We start from the raw sequence: 21,473 nt of genomic DNA on the forward strand, positions 1-21,473 counted from the left end.
CAAACTAGGTAGTGTCAAAGACCACCAGTGGTCAGGTGTAGGAGCACCCCACGGATGTGGTGAGACACAGTAAAAAAAGGGGTAAAGAGGCGCCCAAGGTGAATAAAGTACATTAAAAGCAACTAAAATATAAATAAATGAGGTGGCTTACCTCAATGATGACACACCCATATAGGAATGGATATTTATTAGTAAAAAAGCACAGGCAACGCGTTTCGTGGGAACTCGCCCACTTCCTCAGGCCAAATAAAGTGCCACTAAATGCCGGTAGCCGGATTCAAGGCGCCTCTGGATTTAAGGCACCTCTAGCTAGAGGCGCCTTGAATCCGGCTACCGGCATTTAGTGGCACTTTATTTGGCCTGAGGAAGTGGGCGAGTTCCCACAAAACACGCTGCCTGTGCTTTTTTTTTTACTAATAAATATCCATTCCTATATGGGTGTGTCATCATTGAGGTAAGCCACCTCGTTTATTTATATTTTAGTTGCTTTTAATGTATTTTATTCACCTTGGGTGCCTCTTTACCCCTTTTTTACATCTATAAGTAACACATTTTGTGAGTGGGGGGCCGATGAAAAAGCCTCATGGGGCTGCATTCTTCCTGCAGGCCTTAGTTTGAGGACCACTGCTCTAAAGGAAGCAAACACGTACTGACGTAAGAAGGAAACAATTTTTTTATTAGCATTATTTTTTAGCTTTAAAGGGGTCCTGAGCAGAGGTAAAAAAAGGAAATCTGGATTTCCTTCGGCCTCCCGTTGCCTGTGAGGTCCCTCAGCGTCCTTTGGGTTCCGTCCGTGTTGCTCCAGCAGGTGCATGCCTTCGGCCAAAGTCGCGCATGCGTGGCCCCTCCAGGCACCCGGCGCGTCACCACACCTGTCGACATAAGGGTCTTGAGCATGCGCGGTACCCAAAAGACTGAACTGCGCATGTGCAGGACACTTACGGCAATGGGGGCAATGATGTGCCAGATGCCTGGACGGGCCACGCATACGCAACTTCAACCCAAGTCTCCTTCCCAAGTCTGCACATCAGCGGGGAGGGGGGACAGTCCCCCTCTCCCTCACCTCGGGCTCTCCCCTCTGCGCCCCGCTCCTGCATCTAACTAAGTGGCAGCAGCGTCGGAGGCAGCAGCTATAATTACCTCCATTCACCACGGAGGTCTCCGATCTGCAAGGGCTTCACATTACTTCCTGTTAAAACAGGAAGTAATGTGAAGCCCTTGCAGATCTGAGACCTCCGGTGGTGAATGGAAGTATTTATAGCTGCCACCGCCGCCGCTGCTGCCACTTAGGCCCGGTTCACATTTGCGTTTGCCAACGGAACCGGCCGTACGGATCTGTGGGCCGTTCCGCTGAATGGACAAAAAAATGCTGCAGGACCCAATTTTCCGGACCATTTCGCTCAGCACAACGGAACCGGAAAGTATTGCAGCATATAGGAACCAATGAAAACGGACGTTTTACAACACACTGGCTGTAAAAATGACCGTTTTCACCGGATCCAGCTGGCCTGATCCGTATGTCTGGTTCCGTAAAACAACGCTAATGTGAACCGGGCCTTAGATAGATGCAGGAGGGGAGCGCAGAGGGGAGAGCCTGAGGTGAGACTGTCCCCCCTCCCCGCTGATGTGCAAAGCTCTCCCCTCATGCTGCGACCCCTCCTGCCCCCCCCCCCCCCCCAGCAAAACTGCCATGAGCAGGCCCCGGGGGCACTCAAATTTTTGCAGGGGGGGGGGCCGGAGACTTCTGGTTACGCCCCTGGACCCAGAGGACTCCGAGGGACCTCGAGGGCTACGGGAGGCTGGAGGAAGCCCAGGCTTCCTTTTCTTACCTCTGCTCAGGGTCCCTTTAAAGCTTCTTGACAGGAGTTCTTCCGGAAAACAGACAGCGGATATGTTAAAAAGGAAAAAGTAGTGTATAAGTGAAGTGAAATGATAAAATACTCTGGATCCTGTTATCGCAAACAAGGTCCCTGCTGTCCCAATATAGGAGTGCTTTAGGCAAATGCCTAGGTTGGCTACATGAGGAACAGAGGCCTGCATGGACACATTCTGTGCATCCACTTGCAGCTATTGAAGGAATGTATTAAACACCCAAGGCTTGTTTTCACAGCGCTTACATTGAGAGACTCGTGTTTTAGTGCACTGCTGCACCCGTTTGTTTATTCAGCAGAAGCCTTGTGATCAGACACTGCGGTACATTAATAGCAATGCTGGAACACTCTTTCATCTGGCATCATTTTCTCCAGTAGCCTAGTTATATCAGCAGCGCAGAGGCTCCGTCTCATACTTCCTGCATCTTCCCTGAACATCTGTAACTGCTCTGTGTGCTGCACCCAGATTCTGTACTCCCAACACCCACACCTGCTGCTCAGTACACAGACAACACCACCCTCATGTAGCTTTCCACTGAATCCTTATTAAAGTGGACCTGTCAGAAAGCTTAGTATTTGTAAAGAAGCATTGAGATCCACTACGAGGGCTTTGCGGCAATCACAAAGCGCCCATGATTTGCTAAATAGGAAGTGGCGGGATTTCATGGTGATTCCCGGAGCGGTTGCAATTTGGCTACTGTAGCCTGTGATGCAATCGCTCCCATAATGTCGCAAGCAGCGTTTTGTGATTGCTGTGCCAGTGGGACTGCTAGCATGGCGTTTTGCCAATTGCGGCGATCGGCAAGGGTTAAAGAGCTCCTAGTGAGTCCCAACCCCCTGAGGGATATGGTGGCTGCTACAGTAGAGTCTCACTCATCCGGCACAGGTGAGTATTGCCTGACACCGGATATGTATGCTTGCCGGTTGCTTGAGAAGTCAAATATCCGACGCTAAATATAACACTAACCTGCAGAGGGAGGCCCGGTCTGTGCGAGCTAGGAGACAGCAGCGCAGATCTGTGTGTGGGATGCCAGCGCAGCCGACTATGAAAGTGCAATGAAGTAAGCCAATGCAGTGCATGCTGAGCTGCACGGTGCATGGTTCTGACTGAGGCCAGGGGCTTGGCTGCAGCAGGACAGAGGAGAGAGACTGAGGGTGGCATTTAAAGGATACCCAAAGCGAATGATTATGCAGAAACGGGGAGAGCAGGCATGTATGGGCAGCAGTCCTCATGCGCACCACACCCCCATTCACCTCTGGGACAGAGGTAAATCCCTGCCATTGCGCCACTTCAGAGGAGCTCACCTGTGCCGGATGTAGCAGCCGCCATATCCCTCAAGGGTCTAATTCCTGCCATCGTGCCACTAACTGCCCTCATAGGAGCTTACAATCTAACCCCTGCTGTCATATCATTACATGCCCTCTTAGGAGCCTAAAATCTAACCCCTAACATGTCATGTCACTAACTGCCCTCTGAGGATATTACAATCGGGTCCCTGCCATCATGTCACTAACTGCCCTCAGAGGATCTTTCATTCGAGCCCCTGCCATTTTTGCCACTTCAGAGGAGCTTACAATCTAATTCCTGCCATTGTGCCTCCAACTGTTCTCATAGTAGCTTACTTTCTAATCCCTGCCATGATGTCGTCATTAACTGCCCTCATAGGAGCCTAAAATCTAATCCCTGTCATCATCTTATCCATTGTTTCTCAAACGGGATAGTGCCAGAACCTTTCAGGGTTCCTGTGTCATTTTGCCACTTCTGCTGCTTTTCATATGTGGGGGTCATAACCGCTTTTCATATGTGTAAGTCAATGTTGCATTTCATATGTGAGTGTCAGTTCCTTTTTATGACAGTTTATTGGAATTCAACAGTGAGAACTGTATGTCTGCTATGGAAGAAGTGTGTGTATGTATGGGGCGGGGGGGGGGGCAGGATGCTGTAGGTCGGGGGAGGCTAGTGATAGTGGGCCATGGACGTTAACAGGTACAAATCCAGCTGTGGAAGTGGCTTTGGTCTTTTAAAAACTTGATGCATAACATGCTTACTTGCAGGCATTATGCATGTTATAGGGCTAGTGCTAGGGCATATATAAATGCAGACGAGCCTCCTTATTGGCATATGTGACTACTAGAGTTGGGCCGAACGGTTCGCCGGCGAACGTGGTTCGCGCGAACTTAGGTGGTTCGCGTGCGGGTGTCGCACGCGAACGTTTTGCGGCAAAAGTTCGCAAAAAATCGGTTCGCCCCATAATGCACCTGAGGGTCAACTTTGACCCTCTACATCACAGTCAGCAGGCCCAGTGTAGCCAATTAGGCTACACTAGCCCCTGGAGCCCCACCCCCCCTTATATAAGGCAGGCAGCGGCGGCCGTTATGGCCACTCGTGTGCCTGCATTAGTGAGAGTAGGGCGAGCTGCTGCAGTCTCTCATAGGGAAAGATTAGTTAGGCTTAACTTCTTCCTGGCTGCATACCTGTTCTGTTCAGTGAGCCCTCAGCCCACTGCATACCTGTACTGTGATCCTGCCACTGCATACCTGTTCATTGATCCTGCCACTGCATACCTGTTCAGTGATCCTGCCAGTGCATACCTGTTCATTGATCCTGCCACTGCATACCTGTTCAGTGATCCTGCCAGTGCATACCTGTTCATTGATCCTGCCACTGCATACCTGTTCAGTGATCCTGCCAGTGCATACCTGTTCATTGATCCTGCCACTGCATACCTGTTCAGTGATCCTGCCAGTGCATACCTGTTCATTGATCCTGCCACTGCATACCTGTTCAGTGATCCTGCCAGTGCATACCTGTTCATTGATCCTGCCACTGCATACCTGTTCAGTGATCCTGCCAGTGCATACCTGTTCATTGATCCTGCCACTGCATACCTGTTCAGTGATCCTGCCAGTGCATACCTGTTCATTGATCCTGCCACTGCATACCTGTTCAGTGATCCTGCCAGTGCATACCTGTTCATTGATCCTGCCACTGCATACCTGTTCAGTGATCCTGCCAGTGCATACCTGTTCATTGATCCTGCCACTGCATACCTGTTCAGTGATCCTGCCAGTGCATACCTGTTCATTGATCCTGCCACTGCATACCTGTTCAGTGATCCTGCCAGTGCATACCTGTTCATTGATCCTGCCACTGCATACCTGTTCAGTGAACCCGCCACTGCATACCTGTTCTGTTCAGTGAACAGTTTGGTGTGTCAGTGTGAAGCAGTACCTTAATTACACTACCTGATTGATGTATACACATGCAAGATGTTTTAAAGCACTTTAGGCCTGTCATTTAGCATTCAATGTGATTTCTGCCCTTAAAACGCTGCTTTGCGTCAAATCCAGATTTTTCCCGGGGACTTTTGGCATCTATCCCACTCCGCCATGCCCCCCTCCAGGTGTTAGACCCCTTGAAACATCTTTTCCATCACTTTTGTGGCCAGCATAATTTTTTTTTTTTTCAAAGTTCGCATCCCCATTGAAGTCTATTGCGGTTCGCGAACTTTAACGCGAACCGAACCTTCCGCGAAAGTTCGCGAACCCGGTTCGCGAACCTAAAATCGGAGGTTCGGCCCAACTCTAGTGACTACACACAGTCGTGCATGTTTTGTGAAATAATGCCTGACTTGTAAGGACAGTAGCTGTATCCTGAATTGACTTCTTCTGATCATCTGCTGTACAGTATGTCTGTGTGGGAGTTTGCAAAACTAATTACTACGATATAGTCCAACTAGAGGGAAAGTGTCATTTTCACACTTATATTCTTAAAGTACAGACTAACCAGCAAGCTCATGGTGAACCAGAACTCATTGGAGTGTGTGAGGGCTACAATGGTCCTAAAAGCTCCCTTACTAAAATACTAAGGAGAACAAGAGTTTGCTTTCTTAAAACAGAAAGAATGTGCGATAATTCAGATTGGAGTGAGCTTGAGATGTCTCCCAGTGCATCACTGCTGAATATATGCAAATTAACCATCACACACTCCAATGAGTTCTGGTTCACCATGAGCTTGCTGGGTAGTATGTCCCTCTCGGTGTTACAAGCCCTACTCCATAGAGCCAAATTAATCCATGCCATGCACTGATAAGGATCAAACAATCTGAAACAGTCTGTATGCATGTTGGATTATTCTGGCTCTGTACAAATTTACAAACTGACACATCATTGCATTTAATTGGTTCTGGAGGTGTGTTTAGCTTCTAAGGGGAACAATGGTTAATTTGCATATATTTAGCAGTGATGCACTGGGAGACATCTCAAGCTCACTCCAACCTGAATTATCGCACATTCTTTCTGTTTTAAGAAAGCAAACTCTTGTTGTTCTTAAAGTAATATGTATGCTTGGCACTGTAGATAAAGATGGTTATCTCATCATGGGCCTGACACACAAAAGGCTGGTAATTTTGCTGTGTGCTGGAAGCACACGGCAATTTTACTGGCCCTAACACCAGGGGAGCACCGCCAGTTACTCGATTGTGGCCTGGGGTTACTCCGGCAGCACGCGAGGTGTTAAAGAGAGCCTGAGGTGGGCTCAAACAAATTAAAAAAAAAAAAATAGGCTACCTTATCCGGGGGGCTGAGCGGATCAGGTAGCAGAAAAAAAATCGCCACTTCTGTGGGCCGCACCGGCCCACTGTCACTTGTGTGACCTATAGGTCAGGACGCTGCAATGAGAGATTCATTCTCTCATTCAGCGTGCAGGGAGGTGGGGGAGCAACAGGGGGTGCGGCCAGGGAGAGAGAGCTGCCCAATGGCAGCTCTGAAAACCCTGAAGGAACGCCCCCTGGGCAAGTTCAACCAAGAGACAGAACTCTCTTTAAAGCAGTGTTCCTCATACTAAGGCCCATGGGCCAAATGTGGCCCCTTGAGGCTTTTTTACTGGCCCCCCTCACACAAAATGTATTACTTAAAGGTGCAGTCAGCTACATCTTTAAATATTGGTGGTCTGCATATAGAATAGCAGTGCTGGCACCTGGCACCACCCATCCACATGGAAGCCAGAAAGCAGTAATTCGCTGGTTTCCAATCCAATTGGGTATGCTTCACTGTCTGGCCTGCAAAGACTTCTACATCATTTCATGTACACTCCAGTCCCCCGGCAGTCTGAAGTATGTTGACCCGGCCCTCGACCCAAAAAGTTTGGAGACCCCTGCTCTAAAGGAATCTGATCTGTTGGCTGCCCATACACCGCAGGCCGATTCCCGATCGATTTCAGCATGAAGTCTTTCAGGAATTGGCCTTGTGACACTGCCCCCCCCCCCAGCGTCCATACATTTATACCTATCAAGCCGTCCCCAAGTACCTACACTGTATTCCTGCGTTGGCGCCCCACATGACTACCAGTATATTGCATGTGGGGGATGTGTGACATCACACACGTGCCCCATGTGCTATACGCGGGTAGTCATATAGGGCACCAATGCGGGAATACAGTGTCGCTGTGAATACAACGACGCTGAGCTTATCACCAGACCTGTATGAGTACATGCTCCATTTTTTATTGCCTGATGAAGCAGACGATGCCTGCGAAACGCGTTGCACTTATTGGAGTATACACATAAATCCTTGTTGTTTTAAAAATATACAACAGTCTCTTTGTGTGTCTGCTTGGAGGAGGTAAGTCCACCGCTGCCTCCTCTCATTTTAGCATTTTTAGTAAATTTTATTCTGTTGGCGACTCTGTCTGCATATACAGTTCATGCTGAAATTGATAAGGAATCGGCCTGCGGTGTATCTGCAGCTGACAGATCTCTCTCTGACCAGATTCGTTTAGAGAGAGATCTGTCTCTTGGTTGAACCTGCCCATCATCACTAGATGTATGGGCACCTTTAAGAGACAAGGTTAATTGAATATGGGCCGCTATATTACATGTCAGTTCATGTACCCTTTAAGTGTTCCTATTATGGATATGAGCATGAACTTAGTATCTTGCTATAGCCACTCCCACCTACCCACCTGACCATACACTAGCACTGCTTGGAGCAGAGGTTAGTCAAGTAGGTGAGACGGGGATGTAAGATATGGCCACTCTCACCTGCCCGCTGGTGTTTAACAAGTTGGGGGAAGGGTTGGTTTTGAGCTATCCTGGTCAGTAACAATGATTAGTATAGGGATTGGCGAGAGGAAGGTTCATGTTTGAGATATTTTTTTCCCCCAAAATCTTTTGGGGTTTCCACTTTAAAGTGGACCTGAACTCAGAACAGAATAATAAAAACATTTCTTTGTTACAGTTGATACAAATCCTACAGTAAATCTGCAGTGTGTCTAATTCCCTCTTTCAAGGAAGCAGACATAGGGTTAACATCCTGCGTTTACAAATTAGCTGCTCTGCCGAGGCAGTTAGCTGACAAAGCTGAGAGATCAGATTGCAGTTGTGATTAGTCACATATAAGGGGGGAATAGATACAGGGTGCATTTCTCTACATTTTCCTTCTGTCCTGTGCAAGAGTTCAGGTCCACTTTAAGCATAGACTGAGTGCTCATTAATGTATGGCCTGTGCATATAATATATCCAAAAGCAGAAAGTGACACCTTCTAACCTAGTAAAGTAACTACCAGATCGTCATTCGTTTCTCAGGGCCGCACAGACTCCCTGGTTATGGCAAGTTTCTAAAGACAAGGCCTGCTGTAACTTCATTCATAAGCGGCAGAGAACTTGGCCAGCCGATGGGGCAGATTGATGACTCTGCCAGAGCAGTAATGCGCACTCATGTCTGCAGATCCTCCGTTTTCCTTTTTAGATCCAAATCTAACATCTGCTTTTTATTTCCTAATGACATGCTTTGACTTCAGCTAAGAGATGGATGAGGGCCGACTGTATAACTTGGTCAAGCCCAGCAATTAAGCCTGGCAGCATAACCTTTTGCAGCTCTGAAGGGAGAGTTAAATATAAATGATAACCTAATGGACAACTGAAGTGAGAGAGATAGGGAAGCTGCCATATTTATTTCCTTTTAAGCAATACCAGTTGCCTGGCTATCCTGCTAATCCTCTGCCTTTAATACTTTTAGCCATAGACCCTGAACAAGCATGTAGCAGATCAGGTGTTTCTGATGTGATTCAGACACTTCTGCAGCCAAATAGCCCAGCAGGACTGCCAGGCAACTGGTATTGTTTAACAGAAAATAAATATGGCACCCTCTACATTCCTCTGGCTTCAATTTTCATTTAAAGGGTACCTGTGACCTTAAAGAGAATCTGTATTGTTAAAATCACACAAAAGTAAACATACCAGTGCGTTAGGGGACATCTCCTATTACCCTCTGTCACAATTTCGCCGCTCCCCGCCGCATTAAAAGTGGTTAAAAACAGTTTTAAAAAGTTTGTTTATAAACAAACAAAATGGCCACCAAAACAGGAAGTAGGTTGATGTACAGTATGTCCACACATAGAAAATACATCCATACACAAGCAGGCTGTATACAGCCTTCCTTTTGAATCTCAAGAGATCATTTGTGTGTTTCTTTCCCCCTTCTGCTCTCATGCACTGAAGTTTCAGGCTGCTCGTTTCTTCCTGCAAACAGCTTTGCCCTTGTCTGTAATTCTTCAGTATGTGAAAGCCCAGCCAGCTCAGAGGACGATTTATCCAGCTTGTAAAAGATAAGAGAGAAGAGAGAAGCTGCTCTAATCCTAAATAACACACAGGCAGTGTGTATAGAGGGGCCTGGAGGGGGGCGTGCATAGCAGAACCACAACATTGAAGAACTTGGCAGCCTTCCAGACACAGGCTGACAAGTCTGACAAGAGAGAGATAAGTTGATTTATTACAGAGACTGTGATAGTACAAAGTGCTGCAGTAAGGCAGAACACATTAGAATAGCTTTTGGAACTTGTCGGATGATAAAAAACAGGATGCAATTTTTGTTACGGAGTCTCTTTAAAAAGGGCAAAAGATAGCTACTCACCTTAGTAGAGGGAAGCCTCCGAATAATCCAGAAGCTTTTCCCATCCTCATTCACTTTTCAGTTCCAGCGCTGGGATCCCCTGAACCCCCCCCCCCCCCCCTCCCCAAACAAGGGCGTGTTAAAGAGGTTTGCACATCTGCTCTCCTGTCCGTGAACGAGTGGGCTGCACTGTGCAGGTACAAGACAGATCCACATGCATTGTAGCATGGAGCCAGGGTAACAACCCCTGCGGCTGCAGGAGGCCGAAATGTATGGGGGGACCCAGCTACTAACCTTCCCTTCCTCCAGTACTCCAGATCAGGCGTTTCTGTGGCTACACTGTTATGGGTGTGAAGATCCTTATGGCCATACTTGTTTTATGACCCTTGTAAAGCAGGCCCCCAGACTGTGAGGGTGACCAGGGGGAGGCCAGAGTTTTGCTGGGGGGGGGGGGAGGCATGATTAGTAGTTATGCCCCTGCATTGGAGCTGCTCAGGCATATCATTTTCCTCCATGCATGAGTAGTTCTGTGCATGGCGGGGAGCTCTGCAGCAAAGTTTCAGAGGGTCCGAGTGAGAAATAGTGGTCTGAAGGAGGACATTGGAAGCCTCTACAGAGGTATCCGACTTTCTCTTTTTTTCAACTCACAAGTTTGCTTTAAAGGAAATCTATGAAACCTGATCTATTGGCAGTAGAAATGTTACCATTAGAGATGGTCAGACATGCTACATTCTGAATCCGAGGAAACTCCAACATTTTGAAAGGAGGGGATATGAAGCTCTGTGCACAGCCGCAACAGGTATTCCCCTTTTTATTGTGCATAATCCATTCAAAATAAAGAGGTGTGCTACTTCTTTAAGTAGCAACTCCATGACCTCTGCTGGTTCCACGAACCTGCGTTGTTAGGAGGTCAGGGATTGGTGGGTTTGAGTATAGCCGGGGGAGGGGAGTGGAGTAGCAGGATCAGGAAGGGGAGGGAATGAGGTAACGGCATTTACCTCTGAGTTTCCAGCGAGAGTGAACGTCCCACCCTCCCGCCCCTTTTATGCAGGAGTTTCCTTTTTTGTTTTTGTTTTGGGGGGTGGGGGTGTTTTTTATTTTGTTAGTCAGCTGCCGGTAGCCATGGCGCCAGAGGGGGGTGGGTACACGCGTTCTCGGGGGGTTAGATAGGGGTTTTTTTGGGGTTCAGCTAACTGTCTTTAAAGAGACTCTGAAGCGAGAATAAATCTCGCATCAGAGCTCATACTTAGCAGGGGCATGTGTGCCCCTGCTAAAACGCCGCTATCGCGCCGCTAAACGGGGGTCCCTTACCCCCCAAAATCTCCTCCGTGCAGCCAGGGATCTCTTCCGGATTGAGGCATGGCTAACCGCCGCAGCCCTGCCCCACGCGCGTCTGTCAGCGCGTATCTCCGCCTCTCCCTCGCCCCTCTCAGTCTTCCTTCGCTGAGAGGTGCGGGGGAGAGGGGGCGATGCGCCGCTGATAGACGCGACTAGAGGCAGGGCTGCAGCCATTATCCCTGCCTCTAGAAGCAGCAAAATCTACGACCAATTTGGTCATTGATTTTGCGGGGGGGGGGGGGGGGGGGGGTTGGGGGTGAAGGGACCCCCGTTTAGCCGCGGGATAGCGACGTATGAGCTCTGAAGCAAGAATTATTCTCGCTTCAGTGTCTCTTTAAGTTTGTCGTTACAGGTTGTCACAGCTTGGCGGTCCCTTTGCTAGGGGTGGTGGAGTCAGTTGGATAGAGGGGGCTACGCTGGGTTGAATAAGACAAGGTTGGCTGGTTACTTGTCATGGTGACGCATGTAAGCTCAGAGAACCCCCAAGCCCAAGGTTCGCGGCTGGGGGCTGTTGGCTGCATGGAAATGGTGTGGTGGCAAGCCCCCCTTTTCCTTGGCTAGCAAAGGGATGAAGATTTAATGCACTTTGTTGTTATTTGATGTTTGTCTATTGGATGTTTTTTCTGCACATGTTATATATGTAAATTGAGATATGTATCTGTTTTAATTCTTGATGTTTTATTGGTTGAAATTAATAAAAATGGCATTACAGCTGTGGCCGGTTACAATAAAGTTGTATCGTTCCAACGTCAATGATAGTAGTGTCTGTATTAGTTAGAATATGTTAAGGGGTAATGTTGGAATGATCTGGGTTCGGCCTGCAGCTATGGGTATTGGTTTGGGGGTGGGTAGAATAGTAGTAGCATAGCGAAGTTGAACGCTGCAAGGTCATGTGTTACACGCACATAAAAGCAGAGAGTAGTGATAAATCACCCCACTTCACACTCTCCAAAAACTGAAATAAAAAGTTTTGCTGATGCTACACTCTAGCTGAAAACACAAACCAAGCATTCTAGAGCCTAGGTTCTCAACATGTGATACGCGATAGGTCCAGGGTTTACTTTGACTTGGTACAGGTTATTTAGTATAACAAATTTAGAGTTTTAGACAATCATAAATCCTAAGTAGGGAAACCACATTAGTATTGTAACTAATTAAAAGCAATAATAAATGCTGGGAAACTGTTTAGAAACAATCACAACCTACTACTATTAATTATATCTCTGCCAAGGGGTACCTTACAAATTCTTTACCATACCAGGGGGTAATTGGTAAACGCATTCTTACAAAAAGGGCTACATACCAATTCAATGTTGAGAAATACTGATCTAGAGGCATAAGATGTAAAACTAATTAAACGTAAAACTCTATTATTAATAGTGACTGTGTGTTATTACAGCTATACAGATTCTTGACTAGCGATGGTCATGTCTAGGAGAACTCATGGAGAAGCATGTGATTTATTGGATTAGCTGATAGATTTTCAAAGCTCTGATTTGCTGTGATCACATTCCGCTTTAGCACATGATCATGACCAGCGAATCAGAGACTTGCATATCTATCACCTGACCAAACTGATCACATGCTTCTTCAGGAGCTGTAGACATGACACCAATATAATCTTGACCAAAGTGTGTATACCTGCTCAGAGCTGAAATGATAGCAAATCTTTTTCTTGCATGAAATGAGTGAGAGCTACCTAAATAATGTTTTCCCTTCTCGCAGGGACAGGGGGCGCTGTCAGAAAGACTGAGGAGTTTCAGTATGCAGGACTTGTCGAGCATTCGTGGTGAAAGCCCCTCACCTTCTCCTGTCACAGTGCGAGCAACGAGCAAGACCACCAAGTCCAAGTTATCTCGGAGCTCAACGCAAGGCAGTGAGCCTTCAGGTAGGTGGAGATATCATATGGCCGTGTGCTCGTCCACCATGTCACCCTGTCACCTATCAATGTCTCACGTGTTGTCACTGTGGTCACACTAGATTCACAAACCTCCATTTTTTTTTTTTTTACTATGCACAAGTTTATGCCACACAACACACACTTTAGTTTACCGATAATTGCTTCTCTTAGCTGAGGGCCATTAGGCCACAGACTGACGAACGAAGGAGGAAAATTGCATGATAAGGAAATCTGCACTGTAAGCATGCCTACATATCACACAGTATGTAGAGGAATTTCCAATTCTAATTCTGTATAAATTGCAAAGACTGACAAAAAGATATGATGTTAGTTGAACCGCTTTGACAAAGCATCATATCAGCTATATCACTAGACATTGCAGAGATAAACCGTAAAGCAAAGATGGCCGCTATTTTGTAAAATAATTCACTTGAATGTAGAAAAATGTAATTTTGTACTTGCTTAAAGAGAAACTCCGACCAAGAATTGAACTTTATCCCAATCAGTAGCTGATACCTCCTTTTACATGAGAAAACTATTCCTTTTCACAAACAGACCATCAGGGGGCGCTGTATGACTGATATTGTGATGAAACCCCTCCCACAAGAAACTCTGAGGACCGTGGTACTCCTGGCAGTTTCCTGTCTGTGAACCTTGTTGCCTTGTGGGAAATAGCTGTTTACAGCTGTTTCCAACTGCCAAAAAAAGCATGCAGCAGGAACATCACCTGCCAGCAGTAAAAATGTCACCATGTGATAAATGTCAGAATGTGAATCAGGGATTTAAAAGATTTTACATTGGGCAAACACTGACTAAATCATTTGTACATAATTATTGTAAAAATGAAGCACTTTTTTTATTACATTATTTTCACTGGAGTTCCTCTTTAAGGCCCGGGACCCAATTGAGTGCTTTTTGTGGCGTTTTCACACAGATCGTCGGCGATTCCTAAAAGTGCTTTGCCAATGAAAGTGTATCGAGTGGAGCCCACTAGAGCGATTGCGAATTGCAGGCCTGCAAAAAATCCTTTTTTTTAGTAAAGTTTCATATACTCATCGGGTGTTTTGATGTCCGGCTTCCGTCTGTAGCCCCGCCCCCTCGGTCACAAAAGCTTCTATCATTAGAACTAGGCTAGAGAAGAATCTATGAATTCTTCTGCTAGTGGGCGGGGCTAAGGACATTGGGTAGTTATAATAAAATGTATTCCAACAGGAACCGCAGTGGCAATGGCGCTGCACAAATCGCTTCCACAATTTCAAAGAGCTGCAGCGATTCCTCAGTAGGTCCCGGGCAGTGATAAAGGGAACCTAAACTGAGAAGGATATGGATTTTTCCTTTTAAAATACTACCAGTTGCCTGAATCGCCTGCTGATCCTGTGTCTCTAATACTTTTAGCCACAGCCCCTGAACAAGCATGCAGATCAGGTGCTCTGACTGAATTAGCTGCATGCTTGTTTCAGGTGTGTGACTCAGCCACTACGGCGGCTAAACAGATCAGCAGGACTGCCAGGCAACTGGTATTGTTTAAAATGAAAAATCCATATCCCTCTCAGTTTAGGTTCCCTTTAAAGAGTATAAAAGTTTTAGCTTTTTGTTGAACAGATGCTTAAAGAAATATAGCACTTTTGAGTAAAATGCATTTACAGCAAAGATGGTTGCCTGATGCATACTGTAACTGAGCATTTAAATGGAAGGTACGGTGAAGAGACACTTGTAAGGAGAGCAAAAATGACAATTTTCTGGGGGGTTTTCAGTTTGTTTTTTTTACTCCTGTATTTTACTTACATCCGGCACTTGTGGGAGGAAAAATGGCTTTTGATTTACTAAACAAGTGATTTCATAGAAATCAGATTGAAGTAGGCTGGGCTGTGCTCATGGACATGACAGTCTAGAGGAGCAGTTGGGGTTACGTATCAGGAGGGAGGGGGTTAGGATAGGGGAGATTAGTCTTATCACTTATGGCTAGAAGGCTTATGGAAGGGATCTGGAAGGGGATTTGTGTTATGGGTGGAATTAAAGAGGAACTTTATTGAATATAACATTGAGGGCATATTCACAGTGTGGCATTGCATTTTAATGAGACGGTAAAGTCTGCGTTTAGAGGTAATGCACTGCAAACAGTGAGTTACCACAATGCAACATTTTTCAACGTCGCACTGCGAATGGCCCATAGGATTAGCATTGCAGTGCGGGAATAAGACTGTATAACGCAGCTCCGCAACGTGGCACTGTAAATGCGACCTTAATAAAACGGGACTAAGATTGCTTACTTTTTACAATATTACTTTAGAAATTATTTGGTCAGTCATTGCCCAGTGTAGAATATTCCTCTGCCTGATTTACATGCATCACTGCAGAATGTTTGTTGTGGTGTTCCGAAATAAGCAGAAACAACACCTAGGGCTTGATTCACAAAAGGGTGCTAACTCAGTTAGCACGCCTAAAAGCTTTGGGCGTGCTAACTAGGGTGCTAAGCAGTTAGCACTCCCATAGCTTTTATTAATCGCGCGCAAAGTTTAGCGCTGTGCGGGGCACGCTAATAGTCGCACCTGGTGCCCCTAAAACGTCGCACCTGGTGAGCCCAAAACGTCGCACCCAGCGACATTTCAGGCGCACCTGGTGCGACATTTTAGGGGCACCCGGTGCAACGTTTTGCACGCACCCTAAACTTTGCGCGAGCTAACTTAGCGTGCAAACCTTTGCGCGTCCTAAAGGGCTTTAGGCGTGCTAAGTAAGTTAGCACCCTTTTGTGAATCAAGCCCCTTGTGTCCCAGAGTGCTCTAGGGGGAGAAGGCTGTGTGACATCATAGCCTAGGCTGAACAGCACAGTGAAGGCGGGGTTACATAACAATATTCAGCAAACTATGGATATAGACATTGTTTCTAATGCTGAAGCCAGGACAATTAATGTAAAATTGGGTATACTGAATAATTTATGGCGTTCTACTATATGTCATTGCAGTGCCTCTTAAAAAGTTAGGCATTAGCGAAGGGAATAACATTAAAAATAGAGGTTGCGTTTTGCTGGCAGGTTTACAGGAGACATAGCGGGGGAGGGGGGGGAGGGGTTGGATACTGCCCCCCTTGTCGTAGTCGTAGCAACTCAAAGGGAGAAATAGTTTGAGGTCCGGCGATTGCCAGAACCCTGAATTACCCTCACACACCCAGTGCACTATAGCATTAGTGTTATAGCGGCACCCTGCTTCGGTGCTCAGGGAACAACTGTCTCGGTCACCGCCAGTCCGGATTGTATTATATGGACCATAAGATGCACTGACTCCCCCTCCCCCCTTTCCCGGGCAGAAAAAGTGTGTCTTCTGACACAAAACTATAGTAAGTCACTGGTGAGCATGGATTTTTTTCCTTGTGTACTTAAGGGTTAAAGGAATTGTCCAAGCAAGTGAAAAAAGATCCACTTACCTGGGGCTTCCTCCAGCCCGTGGCAGCCGTCCTGTGCCCTCGCCGCAGCTCCAGTGGCTCCCGGTCTTCTTCGCTGGTGCAGCCGACCTCGCCAAGTCAGGTTCCGGGTCGGCTTCTTCTGCACTCCACCGCGGGGGTCACGTGGTCTCCCCAACGTCATCAGGACCAGGTCCGGATTAACATCACAGAAGCCTATAGGCACAGATGCCCTGGCATCTTAGACTTCACCATTCACGAACCTACAAACCCCCCACCAAAGCGCACCGCAAGTGTGCTGGCTGTCCCAGCTGTCACTTCTCCTTTACTTCCCTAGCCCGTCATAGGTAGCTACAGGTGCCCCTTAGTTTTAGACAGCCAGAGGTACCCTCAATTTTAAGTAGCTAGAGGTGCCATCAAGTATTGGGTAGCTAGAGGAACCTCAGTATTATGTAGCTAGAGGTGCCCCTGACTGAAGGGAGATCTCGTTGGTGGAAAGAGCAGGACCAGTAACCTCTCATTTATATTCTCAACAGGACTCTGCATAAGGAAGGAGGGAGGGAGGTGCTCAGGGAGAGGAGTGAGCCGCCTTTCCATCATCATGCGCCTGTAGGCACATGCCCATAGTGCCTTATGGTAAATCCGGCCATGATCAGGACGATACTGTGCAGGCGCAGTAGTTCTGCTGTTTTTCTGGTGATGGTTGGCCACGAGAACATGTGAGGTTGGAATATCACCATGGTGAAGTTTTATTGACTGTATTCATTCCTCTTTGATCTGCGCTGACTTCTTACTATTATATCATTATTGGTCTCTAGTTCAGTGAATGTCACCGGGTTTTAGTGCATGAGCTCACTATGTGAAGTGTCATTCCACCACAATACACAGAATACATGTGAATAGAGTCAGTTGAATGGAGTACTATACACATAAGCAATAAATAATTACAGTGTAGACAGTGAGCGGTTTGTTGGATGGCTGACTCTATTCTCTATGATGACTGGCACTTGCTTTGTCACAGAGAATGCATGCTTTTGTCACTTGTCTGGTGTGCATGGCATCATCTGCCTGATATTCCTGGGAGCTGAGCTGCTGCTTAATTTATTATACACATAATATATCGCGGTAAATACCCTGGAGACCTGCTTAGCAGGAGTCATAAGATGTATACCTTTTTGGTGTAATTTGTGCCTTTGAATATGTACTCTTTGTTTATGCTTACATGGCCACAATTTACTAAGCTCATCTCCTGCGCTGTTTTTACTGTTATCATTATGGTGATAAAGCATTTAGTATTCACTAAGCAATTTACCTCAGGCAAACCTTAAACTAAGGATTCTGTCGTTAACCACTTGCCGACCGCCCACAGCGGATGGGCGGCGGCAAAGTGGACGCCGAAAGGACCGCAATACGCCCAAGGGCGTTGCGTCCTTTCGGCATGCCGGGGGAGCGATTGCGTCATAGATGAAGCACGCTTCCCCGGCAACTGGCTCTGCCCACCCGCGACGACAACCCGCCGGTCCTTCGGAAGCGCCGGCGGGTTGTTAACCCCGCGATCGCTGCTACAAAGTGTATAATACACTTTGTAATGTATACAAAGTGTATTATACAGGCTGCCTCCTGCCCTGGTGGTCCCAGTGTCCGAGGGACCACCAGGGCAGGCTGCATTCACCCTAGTCTGCACCCAAAAACAATGATCTGCCCCCCTGCCCCCTGATCACCCACAGCATCCCTCAGACCCCCCCTGCCCCCCCAGACCACTGTTTGCACCCAATCACCCCCCTAATCACCCATCAATCACTCCCTGTCACTATCTGTCAATGTTATTTTTTTCTTAATTCCCTAAACTGCCCCCTGGGGACTCCTGATCACCCCCCCCCACCCCTCAGATTCTCCCCAGACCCCCCCCCCTCGTGTACTGTATGCATCTATCCCCCCTGATCACCTGTCAATCACCTGTCAATCACCCATCAATCACCCCCTGTCACTGCCACCCAACAATCAGCCCCTAACCTGCCCCTTGCGGGCAATCTGATCACCCACCCACACCATCAGATCGCCCGCAAACCCGCTGTCAGATCACCTCCCAAGTGCATTGTTTACATCTGTTCTCTCCTCTAAACACCCACTAATTACCCATCAATCACCCATCAGTCACGCCCTATCACCACCTGTCACTGTTACCTATCAGATCAGACCTTAATCTGCCCCTTGCGGGCACCCAATCACCCGCCCACACGCTCAGATTGCCCTCAGACCCCCCCTTATCAATTCGCCAGTGCATTATTTACATCTGTTCTTCTCTGTAATAACCCACTGATCACCTGTCAATCACCTGTCAATCACCTATCACCCATCAATCACCCCCTGTCACTGCCACCCATCAATCAGCCCCTAACCTGCCCCTTGCGGGTAATCTGATCACCCACCCACACCATCAGATCGCCCACAGACCCGCCGTCAGATCACCTCCCAAGTGCATTGTTTACATCTGTTCTCTCCTCTAAACACCCACTAATTACCCATCAATCACCCCCTATCACCACCTGTCACTGTTACCCATCAGATTAGACCCTAATCTGCCCCTTGCGGGCACCCAATCAACCGCCCAAACGCTCAGATTGCCCTCAGACCCCCCCCCTTATCAATTCGCCAGTGCATTATTTACATCTGTTCTTCCCTGTAATAACTTTTTTCACTAACTTGTGACAAAAAATAAAATGTTCTATGAACCATACACCTAACGGAATACCTTGGGGTGTCTTCTTTCTAAAATGGGGTCACTTGTGGGGTTCCTATACTGCCCTGGCATTTTAGGGGCCCTAAACCGTGAGGAGTAGTCTAGAAAACAAATGCCTCAAAATGACCTGTGAATAGGACGTTGGGCCCCTTAGCGCACCTAGGCTGCAAAAAAGTGTCACACATTTCGTATCGCCGTACTCAGGAGAAGTAGTATAATGTGTTTTGGGGTGTATTTTTACACATACCCATGCTGGGTGGGAGAAATATCTCTGTAAATGGACAATTGTGTGTAAAAAAAAATCAAACAATTGTCATTTACAGAGATATTTCTCCCACCCAGAATGGGTATGTGTAAAAATACACCACAAAACACATTATACTACTTCTCCTGAGTACAGCGGTACCACATGTGTGGCACTTTTTTGCACCCTAAGTGCGCTAAGGGGCCCAAAGTCCAATGAGTACCTGTAGGATTTCACAGGTCATTTTGCGACATTTGGTTTCAAGACTACTTCTCACGGTTTAGGGCCCCTAAAATGCCAGGGCAGTATAGGAACCCCACAAATGACCCCATTTTAGATAGAAGACACCCAAAGGTATTCCGTTAGGAGTATGGTGAGTTCATAGAAGATTTTATTTTTTGTCACAAGTTAGCGAAAAATGACACTTTGTGAAAAAAAACAATTAAAATCAATTTCCGCTTACTTGTGACAAAAAATAAAATATTCTATGAACTCACTATACTCCTAACGGAATACCTTGGGGTGTCTTCTTTCTAAAATGGGGTCAAAAAAAATCAAAAAATTGTCATTTACAGAGATATTTCTCCCACCCAGCATGGGAATATGTAAAAATACACCCCAAAACACATTATACTACTTCTCCTGAGTACGGCAATACCACATGTGTGGCACTTTTTTGTAGCCTAACTGCGCTAAGGGGCCCAAAGTCCAATGAGCACCTTTAGGCTTTACAGGGGTGCTTACAATTTAGCACCCCCCAAAATGCCAGGACAGTGAACACACCCCACAAATGACCCCATTTTGGAAATTAGACGCTTCAAGGTATTCAGAGAGGAGCATAGTGAGTCCATGGCAGATTTCATTTTTTTTGTCACAAGTTAGAAGAAATGGAAACTTTTTTTTTTTTTTTTTGTCACAAAGTGTCATTTTCCACTAACTTGTGACAAAAAAATAATATCTTCTATGAACTCACTATGCCTCTCAGTGAATACTTTGGGATGTCTTCTTTCCAACATGGGGTCATTTAGGGGTTATTTATACTATCCTGGAATTTTAGCACCTCATGAAACATCCTATTCCTACTCCCTATCTATGCCTAGCACAGTATAAACAATCAATAAATAAACAACTCAGAACAACTTTGTTATGATTGATTTTTGAAAGTGTATTCACCAATTGTACAAACACACCTACATCTATACAGAGTGTTCTAATCTATTGCACACGCCCATTGAACCTTCAAAACTACCCATAGCATGATTGGAATATTGAATTATATCAGCGCTGATTTAAACCAATTGGTATTATTATTGCACTGTCCCCTTAAATATTTTTGGTTAAACTTCCTCATATAGCCTTCCGAGGTAAATGTTCCAATTTATATGCTTTAACTGGGATCTATGTTGGGGTAGCTATTAGAGTGATAGTGTCCTAAATTGCGAGAAAAAATTGTCCATAAAATCAAACATACAGCCAAATAGAAACCATTCCGGGGATTTGTTCTTTCCACGTTCCTTAAAATTTCTTTGGCTGTATTCTATTAAAAATATTATAAAATTCTATTTGGCTGTATGTTTGATTTTATGGACAATTTTTTCTCGCAATTTAGGACACTATCACTCTAATAGCTACCCCAACATAGATCCCAGTTAAAGCATATAAATTGGAACATTTACCTCGGAAGGCTATATGAGGAAGTTTAACCAAAAATATTTAAGGGGACAGTGCAATAATAATACCAATTGGTTTAAATCAGCGCTGATATAATTCAATATTCCAATCATGCTATGGGTAGTTTTGAAGGTTCAATGGGCGTGTGCAATAGATTAGAACACTCTGTATAGATGTAGGTGTGTTTGTACAATTGGTGAATACACTTTCAAAAATCAATCATAACAAAGTTGTTCTGAGTTGTTTATTTACCTCATGAAACATGACAGGTGGTCAGAAAAGTCAGAGATGCTTCAAAATGAGAAAATTCACTTTTGGCACCATAGTTTGTAAACGCTATAACTTTTACCCAAACCAATAAATATACACTGAATTGATTTTTTTTTTTATCAAAGACATGTAGCACAATAAATTTGGACAAAA

At 46.1% G+C, this 21,473-nt stretch overlaps 1 protein-coding gene across 6 annotated transcripts in view; it reads left to right on the forward strand.

The window, feature by feature from the left end:
• The window catches only part of REEP1 (receptor accessory protein 1), a 183,959-nt gene that overhangs the window by 119,124 nt on the left and 43,362 nt on the right, over positions 1-21,473 (forward strand). For all 6 annotated transcript variants that reach the window (XM_068275332.1, XM_068275342.1, XM_068275364.1 and 3 more), the window contains one exon: positions 12,825-12,987. In XM_068275332.1, the coding sequence (XP_068131433.1) occupies positions 12,825-12,987 (163 nt within the window). The remainder of the gene's footprint in view (positions 1-12,824; positions 12,988-21,473) is intronic.

The sequence above is a fragment of the Hyperolius riggenbachi genome, chromosome 1 (genome assembly GCF_040937935.1).
Source record: "Hyperolius riggenbachi isolate aHypRig1 chromosome 1, aHypRig1.pri, whole genome shotgun sequence".
Classification (NCBI taxonomy): domain Eukaryota; kingdom Metazoa; phylum Chordata; class Amphibia; order Anura; family Hyperoliidae; genus Hyperolius; species Hyperolius riggenbachi.